Source organism: Gobio gobio, assembly GCF_949357685.1.
Source record: "Gobio gobio genome assembly, chromosome: 21".
NCBI lineage: Eukaryota > Metazoa > Chordata > Actinopteri > Cypriniformes > Gobionidae > Gobio > Gobio gobio.
The window spans coordinates 31,594,295-31,605,359 of NC_137117.1; the positions used below are offsets into that span (position 1 = coordinate 31,594,295).

The 11,065-nt window shown below is 35.8% G+C and overlaps 2 protein-coding genes across 2 annotated transcripts in view; one reads left to right on the forward strand and one right to left on the reverse strand.

The window, feature by feature from the left end:
* The window catches only part of tcea2 (transcription elongation factor A (SII), 2), a 774,534-nt gene that overhangs the window by 355,939 nt on the left and 407,530 nt on the right, over nt 1-11,065 (reverse strand). The window lies entirely within an intron of this gene.
* On the forward strand, nt 7,634-10,950 carry rps21 (ribosomal protein S21). The gene is made up of 6 exons (XM_079802321.1): nt 7,634-7,663; nt 7,969-8,053; nt 8,255-8,318; nt 8,557-8,628; nt 8,781-8,836; nt 10,888-10,950. Exons 2-6 carry the CDS (start codon nt 8,004-8,006, stop codon nt 10,895-10,897), a joined length of 252 nt encoding a protein of 83 aa, XP_079658447.1. The 5' UTR covers nt 7,634-7,663; nt 7,969-8,003; the 3' UTR covers nt 10,898-10,950.

Consider the following 11,065-nt stretch of genomic DNA (forward strand, 5'->3'; position numbering starts at 1 on the left):
TAACATGATGGAGGCCGAATGAACTTACAACTCAAACTGTACTTAACCAATGTTCAAGGTATACGCCATCCCACAGCGCCATCTACAGCACAATACAACAAATGCAGGATAACCCAGTTTCTAACACACAATACAAAGCATAAAACATAAACTATAAACTGGAATTGATGAACATGAACCATGGTAAAGACAGAACTGATAACAACATAACAAGAAATGAACAAATGAGACCATGACACATAAGACAAAGGAACAAATCTAGACATGACATAGGAATTAACGGGACCAAAAGACAAGATCACATGAGGGGGAAGGAATCACATGGTAAACAGGAACCATGACCCCCCCCAAAAAAAAATACTCATGGGTAACTTGAATGGCTGTGACTTGAAGGGTGTTGACCAAGACATGCGAGGATTTAGGTGTGGCGGCTATGACGTGAGAATAATCTTATGAGGTGGCCATGACATAAGTAGACTCTGGGGAGTCGTCCATGATGTAAGGAGATTTTGGTATGGCAGCTAGGGGTGTGCCATATCATACCATCCACGATAACACCGATATACATTTTTATATGATAAAAAAAAATGTCATCTCGCAATATCAATGATATAGCGACACGATGACATATGGCGTATTTGCGTTTCATAGCGCGCACAACAACAACACCTGTCTGAGAGTTTAAGGGGGTCGCACACCGGACGAGAAGCTCAGCGCAGCGCCATCTCTTTAAAATTCGAACACATTTTTCTATGAGCGTTCGCACACCGGCGGCACCCAGCTACGACTCAGGATGCTCTTCAAAACCCTGCTGCGCCATTTACATCATTTTATATTGAATTTACATTATAATTGTCTCAAATTAAAGTAGGCTACACTGACTTCACTCTGTGCAGCAAAATATCTTTACCTTTACAATTGTAGTTTAACTGCTTGAATAAAGCCTAAACATGCCTAGGAAAAAAACACACTTCAGCTGGATACTATTGCTGAAAATAGCATAGAGTATTGAGTAACGACGATAATTTGAGAGTTTTGGGAACCTGAAAAATATTATTTAAATATAAGGCTTTGTCATTTGACTGATCTCAAACCTTAAGTTGCTCAATGTCTGCATTTTTGATTGCGAGATCAAGCATTTCAGCTGGAAAAAAAATTTAAGTTACGGTGACATGGCACAACCTTGCTTAATACCTCAGTTTATTTTAAAGTGTGCAGTAGTCCCTTCTGACAATGAAAAAGAACAGTTAGTATCCGGATACAAACTACTAATTATACTCCTAAATTGTTTTCCAAATTTATTTTATAAAAGGGTGTTTGACCATATAAAACGGTCAGGACATGACACATGAACTAAAGGCCAAAAGACCAAAAGATAAGATCACATGAGGGACAAGGAATCACCTGACAAACAGGAACCATTACATTTTTAAATAAAAGACATGAAAACATAAGCTTAAAACAAAATCGCAAAACAGATGTACTTTCAAAATATGAAAATGTTAGAGGTTTGATGGTCGATTGGAAAGGTTTTCTTTTTTAAATGCTTTTAAAACTCACTCATTCATAAATAAATACTCATTTTGATTTGACATATTGAATTGTATTGAGTTGTTCATTAATAAATAATATGGATTCAAAATTGAATATCTAAAAATCAAGGGGGAGATTTCACACAGTTATGTTTGCATGTGGTTTTACTTACTTTGTTTTCTAAGGCTGGGTATTCAAAGCAGGGCTTGATTTGCCTCTGACCATATTTTCTGCAGACGGTTCATTCCAGTGCATGAGTAATCTCCTATTTATTGAAATAACAATGTAGTTGGTGGGATTTCCTTCTTTGTGGGATCTAATTATAACACCAAGTATAAAATTTAATTTATATTTATGCATTTGGCAGATGCTTTTATCCAAAGCGACTTAAATTGTATTCAAGATACATATTTTACATTTGGTCAGTTCTTGCTTTCCCTGGGAATCGAACCCATGACCTTGGCGTTGATAGCACCATGCTCTACGGTTTGAGCTACAGGAAAGCAAAGTTAAATTGTAGTTAGCATATAGTTATAGTTAAGTAAACCTTTAAATATTCATCCCCAGATAGATATTTCATTATGGTTTTGACTGTTATTTTTCTACAAGGAAGGCCTTAAAATGTCAGCATTATCTGACATCTGCCGTTTATCTCTTTTATCTATCTGATGATTATACTAAGGTAAATATTCATGGTTTTGCGTATGTCTAATGGAAAACTGAATAATAATTAAAAAAAAAACATAACATCATAATATTGATGGATCTGTGGGAGGATTAGCAGAAGTTTTGCCCACGACTGACCTTTCACATTTACCGCATGTCAATTAACACGATTGTCACACTCACTTTGCCTTGGGCCAGTGTAGCAGAATGAATGCAGATTCCATTATGGAAACTATAAAACATGGAATCCATCCAATGGAGCCTCTAACATATGCAAAATTGTTTGGGAAACATGTCAATGGATCACGTCATTCGTTGATGGGTCGGCTTACGGAGGATATAAATGCAGCTTAGGAACCAAAATAGGTTTTCATTTCATACTGGACTGTTGGAGAAATTAAAGCTGATCTCATAATTCAGTCTTTATTGCTGGTGAGTTATATGATGCTTTTAGATATATCAATAATTTTGTTTGTTTCTTGCTTGAAACAATTAGCATTATAAAGTATATTTTATTCTATAAAGGTAATAATGTAATGGGATAGTTCACCAAAAAATGAAAATCTTGTCATCATTTACTCACCCTTAAAGTTGTTCTAAACCTGTATGACTTTCTTTTTTCAGTTGAACACAAAATAAGATATTTTGAAGAATGATGGTAATCAAACAGTTGAAGGTATTGATTTCCATACTAGGGAAAAAAAAAATAAGATATGAAAAATAAGTTCATGGATACCGTTAACAAATCTTTAAAAGATCTTCTTTTGTGTTCAACAGAAGAAATTAATTCATACAGGTTTGGAACAACATGAGGGTGAGAAAAAATGATGACAAAATTGTATTTTTTGAGTGGACTATCCCTTTAAATAGACATTATTATTATTATTATTATTATTATTATTATTATTATTATTATTATTATTATTATTATTATTATTATTATTATTATTATTGTTATTATTATTATTATTATTATTATTATTATTATGTTGAGTATTTATTTCAATATTTATAGGGAACATTATTTCCTAAAGTATACTGTAGACAAGAGGTTTAACTGCATTTATTTAAGTTTATTTATAAATTCATAATAACTTTTTATTTTTATTTATTTTTTTATTATGCAAACAGTACAATATTTACAAATGAGAAATTAGATGAAAATTACATAGACCAACAAAACATACATTATGGTCAGTACGATTTGGGTATATATGTGTGTGTGTGTTTGTGTGTGTGTGTGTGTGTGTGTGTTTGTGTGTGTGTGTGTGTGTGTGTGTGTGTGTGTGTGTGTGTGTGTGTGTGTGTGTGTGTGTGTGTGTGTGTGTGTGTGTGTGTGTGTGTGTGTGTGTGTGTGTGTGTGTGTGTGTGTGTGTGTGTGTGTGTGTGTGTGTGTGTGTGTGTGTGTGTGTGTGTGTGTGTGTGTGTGTGTGTGTGTGTGTGTGTGTAACTGTAAGTGTAATTGGGTGTGGGAATGGAAAAATATTTGAATAAAGGAGCATGTAGGGAAGTACAACAGACATAACCAGAGAAATAAATAAATAAAAAATAAAAAATAAATAAATAAATAAATAAATAAATAAATAAATAAATAAATAAATAAATAAATAAATAAATAAATAAATAAATAAATAAATAAATAAATAAATAAATAAATAAATAAATAATAATAACAAAAATAATGATGATGAAGATAATATCCCAAAAATAAATAAATAATGGAAATGGAAATGGAAAATGGGGTATGAGTAAGGTGACAACAGCAAAAGTAATAGCAATATTAATAATAATAATAATAATAATAATAATAATAATAACAACAATAATAATAATGATGAATCAAATTAATAAGAAATGATAAATAGTAATAATAGTATTAGCAGTAGTAGTAATGATAAACATATGAACAAATATACTCATTTCATCCAGAATGAGGGGGAGATTAAAGGATCAGGAAGAGGACAAAAACATAATAATAATAATAATAATAATGGTAATATTTATACAGCCATTAATAGTAGTGATAATAGTAGAAGTTGTAATAGTAATGATAATAATAATAGTAATATTATTAATAACGGTAATATTGATACAGCCATTAATAATAAGGTATTATAAAGCTGCCTCTGATACCCCTCATGGCCATGGCACACGATAGACCCCCGCCAGCATCATATTGCAACGGGCTATCAAGGTGAGGTGCAGCGGGGCCCAGGGGCCCAAAATCCATACCCATCCCCAGCCGTCACACACATGCCACGCTTACCCTGTCTTTGTTTTTTTTTTTTTATGGCTACTTTCATTGTTAGACTCATAATATGTTTATGTCGACTAGTGTATAATGCATTAAAAAACAGCATGGCGTGTAGCATGGAACCAGCCCGGTGCAAAGCCCAGGCCGCCATACCCACGCCTCACTATATGTGTACCTTTTCTTTTTTTGTTTTCTCTCTTTGCTTTAAACCTTGTTTCATGCTCCAAATGAATGTGTGTGTGCACCTCATCTAATATGTGAAGCATTAAAACAGCGAGAAAAGTGCTGTGCCAGCCGGAGACAAGAAATCCCAGGCAGAAGTACAAGCTGGAGGGTGAAAACCCAAGGCCCCCCGCCCCACATCACACCCACCCACAACTAATCAGAACTGCACATGGCCGGGACCAGTATGCAATAACCAACCAGGGTCCGGAAGCAGCGAAAAAGAGAAAGAGAAATTTAAATATAATTTTATAGGCATTTTATTTATATTCCTACCTCTTCCTGACCCTCAATCATGTGTGATTATTGATGGTATATCATTGAGGATGGCTTCAGACAAAGAAGGTCAGTGGATTCATGACTGTTGGAAGTTAAAGAGAGATGACCAAGAAGGGTGTAGTAATTCTGAAGTATTATTTTGAGTGGAGGTAGTCAAGTTTTCCATGGAGATGTACTCTATTAGTACATTTTTCCAAGTTGAAATGTGTATGGAGTTCCTATATTTCCAGTTCATGAGGATAGTTTTCTTGGCGATAGTTAAAGCCACTAAGAGTAACTGACTGTTTGTACTGTTTAAATTGATTATGGATATGTCACCTAATATACAGAGAGAGGGAGACAGCGGGATGTGACAACCCACAAGGTTGGATAGTGAGTCAGAGACTTTTTCCCAGATTTTTTTAACTGAGGTGCAATGCCAAATAGCGTGTGAATAAGTGTCTGGGGTGTTTTGTGTGCAATGTGAGCATGTTTCTGAGGTAAATTCATAATAACTTTTAAAATAGTTTTTATTATATAGATTTTATTATACTTTCATTCCCATTATGTATTTTTTATTATGTACTGTCTATTTCACGTCATTGTCTCATTACAAATATTGGAGGTCTTTTATACTCATAAACACATCTTGTATAATAATTGCATTAGTATTTTCTTTGGTTTCCTTCAACTGTTTGATTTGGTGTTTCCAGTTGATGTTGCTGTTGACGGGACTGTCCGGTGCAGTCCATAACCACGAGTAAACCATGTTTTGTTGTTTTGATTGTGTTTTTGGTTGGCTCCAACACAATCTCAAGACAATGCGTATCAATAGTACAAGTGTGTCCCTGTGACAGTTTTTCACCATATTATGACTTTTAACAAATACAGATGTATTTTAGTCCATGTACAACATCCAACTGCAAATTGTAAATATAAAGGACACTAAATAAATTGTTATTAAAAAAAACTTTTCTTGAATTGTCCTTTTTCTAGTGGTCCTCCAATAATGCTCTAATACAAGATGAATGATTAAACATCAGGACAAGAAAAAAATCTGCTTGAATAAGACAATTTAGAGAAGAAAAAAAGATTTCAGAAGACACTATTCAAAGGAATAACATTTAACCGGGAACAAACTTTTTCAGTTGTTAAATCCAACTATGAATTCATTTAAATATTTCATTGAAAGGGATTTCTGCAGGAAAGACTCGGGAGAATTATATCGACAATAGTGCATTTAATAATAGCTCAGCAAGCTAATAATATACAAAGTCAATTTGGCGTAGGCCCCGTCCGTAGGCATAATCCGAGGGTATCGGATCTGCAATTCCTGCCTGAAGACGAGGGCAGGGGCGCAGCCGACCCCCCGGGAGGTATGGACAGGACCATCCTGGTGTTGGTGGGGAGGATGGGGGTAATCGTCGCTTCAGATCTGCGTAATCGTCACTTCAGTATCTGCGAACTCAAACATGTGTAAGTACCGGGCTTTTATACGGTGAGCATGAGAATATAATTGGGTTAGAATGAAGGCAATAAGTGACGTAGTAATTGAGTTCCCAGCAGAACTTATGCTAGAGCTTTCATTTCAGAGATGGTCATTTGGATAACTTGCCAATTTTCCCAATAGTATTTCGACACCACAGGTTGCCAGTTGGTGTAAAACACTGCGTATTGCTGCCATGGAAGTCAGCAAACAAATTTAGTCAGAGATCGCAGATTCTACCCAACCTAAAAAGCCTCAGCACCCATCTAAAAATCTCTATGAACGAGAGCATATTAAAACACAGATAAATCAACACATCAACTTACAGTGCGTAAGTCTCCTCACAACCTCACCTGCCATTGTTTTTAAACTGGCAACCCCGAGCATCGAGTCTGAGGAGGAGGTGTGCCGGGCAAACTTTATTTTTAATTTGGACTACAGTACCCATTTTAACCACTAGCTGTCATTCCTACATACAGCACCTTTAAGACAGAGGAATGACTAAGAGGATGGAATTCCCTTTCTCTCATTGTATTGTATAACTCTGATGGTCTGTCAGTGCTTACAAGCTGTTCACATCTCCCACAGACTCTCATAATGGTATTTTGCCGCAAGTCGGAATCTATTGTTTAGCATTTGGCGCATGAGAAAAAACAACAAGAAGAAAACAAAGCAGGTGTGAAATAGTTATTTTAATATATCCTTCAAATAAAGAACACTCAAAAGGTGGTTGTATCCGTGGGATTGCGCAGTGTTTTGTATTGAAGTTAATTTCCAGTAAAAAAAATTGTTGAATTATGCAGAATGTAGGCTGCATTTCAACTACTGTCTGGTATAATATGAAGGTATAGCCTACATATTATTATATATTTTAACATTGAAAAAAAAAAAACTTCCACTGACATTTTTGAGATGGCTGTATCTGAGGTTTATTTATTAATGTGCAATTTATTTAATCATTGTCTTATAATAGTTAGATTTATAAAATTAGTGGGCTGTTGTCTACTATGTGGGATGGAAGGCTTCAACAGATGAGATGAGGAAGATTTATTCCTCACACTTAAAACATTGCCACTCATTTCTTTTTATTTGCATTTATAACAGAAAACTGAAAAATTTCCCATTTCGGCACTGAGAAGAAAATATATTTAAGAGCATGAAGAGCACTCTTATTCTGGCTTTCCTGTTACATCACTTCCTGACCCTTTCTCTTTCCTTTCCGTGTCGGCCATTTGTGATAATCGGTAAGAACACCATGAGCTCTTGCTTACAATTATATTTTTTGCTGTTTTGAGCCCATATTTACAACGTTTTTTCTTCTATATTTTATGCACGGAACTGTTCTACACAGTGTGTATCAGATATTCGCGTTTTCTTCGCGTTTTATTGTGAATAAATGTGGTACACATGTCGCTACACATGTGGAGAGCAGCGCTCATCGCGGCCGCTCGCCAGACCCAAGAAATAAATGTCCAAAATTTAAGACTCAACTGTGCCTCCAACGTGTTAAGAAGTTTGTTTGATTGACTGATCTCCTTGTTTAATGCAGACTGAGCTGATTGACAGTCATCAAGTAAAGATAAGATGCAGAACGACGCTGGTGAATTCGTGGACCTGTACGTCCCTCGTAAATGGTGAGTTTGTGAAAAATCTATTGTATTTATATTAATACTATTGTGACTGGTGTGCGCAACACGAGCTATCGTTTATGTGCTAGAGTTGAGTGACAGTCACATTAGCACAGTTTAATACTGGTTATAAATAGTTAGCGCACAAATCATGTCAAATTTGGCAATATATTATTAAACTGTTATTTTTGTCTTTTTTATTCCCAGCTCTGCTAGCAACAGAATCATTGGTGCCAAGGACCATGCCTCCATCCAACTCAACATTGCTGAGGTTTGACATGAGTTTGACCATTACAAAACTAGTCTGTGTAGACATTTATAAATGCAATTTACACAAATATGAACACGTATTTTACACCATATTATATTTGGTAAGGAAAATAGAAAAACTGTATTGGGACTCATTTCTTTTAAATGCCAATAGCTATTAGTCTCTTATAATATAATCACACCAATAAAAACTCAGAGTTGTGATTTTATTAATGAGCCTCTCGATCTGTTTGTTACAGGTGGACAGGGCAACAGGCAGGTTCAATGGCCAGTTCAAGACTTACGCCATCTGTGGTGCCATCCGTAGAATGGTATGTATGTTCAATCACACCTAAATCCCATTCTACTGCATCATTACATCATGTGTAGGATGCTAAGTTTGTGTAAAATTTGGAAGGTGTTCATACAAATGTATGGTGTCACATCTGTTGTCGTCTCAAGACGTTTGCATTGTCTTCTACAGGGTGAAGCTGATGACTCCCTCCTGAGGCTTGCAAAGAACGACAGCATTGTGGCAAAGTAAGCTCCTGTCAGTGGACGACTGCTGTTGTGTTTTTCCTCTATGAATTTCCTGACGGCTTGTAAATGCGTCTGAAACAACTAGTGTTTATAGTGTTTCTCTTTTGTGATTGTGTGAAGTAGTGTTCATAGTAAGGGTTTCCTAGTCATCAACCTTTTTTTTTTTTGTCGTGCTTTTACCAGCTTTAGTGAGCACTTTATGGGGTTAGTTCACCCAAAAATGAAAATTGTCATTTAATTACTCACCCTCATGTTTTTCCAAACCCATGATGCTGCGTTCACCCCGAACGCGTATAGAGCGTCAAAATCGTGTCTACCGCGTCTAGTTGGACGCTTGCACATTTTGAATCCATTCGCACGTCCAATTCGCTGTTTAAATTTGATGTATAAATTGAGCATTTGAAGCTAAATAGACGCGCATTCAAGGCCTCCAGGAGAAATGTCATAAAACAGCTCTGCCTCTTTTCATTTTCATTCAAAATATATATTAAACATTAATAGTCACACAAATGTGGTCCAGGCAACTCCTACATTATCTTCACTGCATGTATATTTAAATATCTTAAAAAATAAACTTGTGAAACTTCTCTTTGCCTTCATTCAAAACGATTTGGCAGACAACAAATGATAGATTCATGAGAGCAAAGATCGCCTGTTAGATCTACACAAGACGAACCAGGACAGGACATCAGAGCCAGCAGCTCACAACTCCAAAAACACATTTCTCTCTTGATAAATAAACCACAGATTTGAGCTTTAAACTACTACATTCCCAGCTGAAAAAGTCTTAACTACATTTTGTGACACAATAGTAGTATTTTTAGATTAAGCAAGGTTTCTCATCACGTCACTTTACCACGTGACAGCAGCAAGCAGGCTCCTGATTGGTTAACACGGCGTGAATTGATGGCAAAGTTCCAATTTTTCAACCCGGGCGTCGGACGCGAATTCGCTTCAAACGCGTGAATGCACAAAAAGCACCATTCGCACGTATTGCGCAAGTCGCTAAATTAGCATGAACTGGACGGGCAAATGAGGCGAAATCGCGCCGCAGGGCCTCCAGACGCGCGTCAACGCGCCTTTCCATTTACTTAACATTGAAATAATTCGCTCCTGGCGCTCTTTGCGTTTGGTGTGAACGCAGCATGAGACTTTCATTCATCTTGGGAACACAAATTATGGTTTTAATGAAATCTGAGAGATGTTTGTCTCTCCATTTACAGCTACGCAGCTACTTTGACGATTCAGAACGTTCATAAAGAGATCGTAAAACTCAACAAAATGAATTAAGTGGCTTAGTCCAAATATTCTGAAGAGATATGATCGCTTTATATGAAGAGATTTACATGAGACTGAATTTTGGCTTTTATTCCTATATAAACATTGATCAAACATAAACAGAAGCTCATCTGTACTTCCTAGATGTGCGAGAACAAATCTCATTGGGTCCTGTGGAAGCTCAATCGTGCTGTGTAACACAAGAATGAACCTCATTGGTTGTTGCACGTCAATCGAGCATGCTTGAGCTTCTGTTTATAACGTGTGTGTTGATCAATGTTTTTATGTGGATAAATCTAAATTCAATCTGTTCATCATATAAAGCGATCGTGTTTAATTAGAAAATTTGGACTATACTGCTCTCTTCAGATGGATTAGTTTTATGAACTTTTTGAAGTGTCACTAGTTGCATGGATTGTCTCTAGAGGGACAGAAATCTCTGATTCCTCTTCAGTTATGTTCTGATACTGAAGATGAAAAGTTTTACTGGTTTGGAACATGATGTGAGTGGTGACAGAATTGTAATCTTTGGGTGAACTCCTTTTAAGAGTGACAGCAAATGTGCTTATGTGAAACTTTGTATTGAAACGGCTTTGAAGAACCTTTTCTCTTTTATATTGCAAATAACTTTAAAAATCCTTTTGTAATAACTGTCATAATGCTCACTGAATTTCTACAATTGTTGATAAAGTGTGTGGTTTAATTGCGGATCTGTTTAAATCAAAAGGCCGGATGCTGATTATGATTCTAATCTTTGCGTTTTCTCTTTACAGGAACATCTAAGTTTAAGGATGGCTTCTGGAAGTTTCTTTGTAAAATAAAAAAGTCAAATTGGACTCATGTGTTTGTGTTTTTAATAGTGTGTGTGTGTTAGTTATTATTCATGACCCTTAAACTCCATGTGAATAATTCCAATGATTAACTATTTGAGGATTTTTATGATTAAAGTAG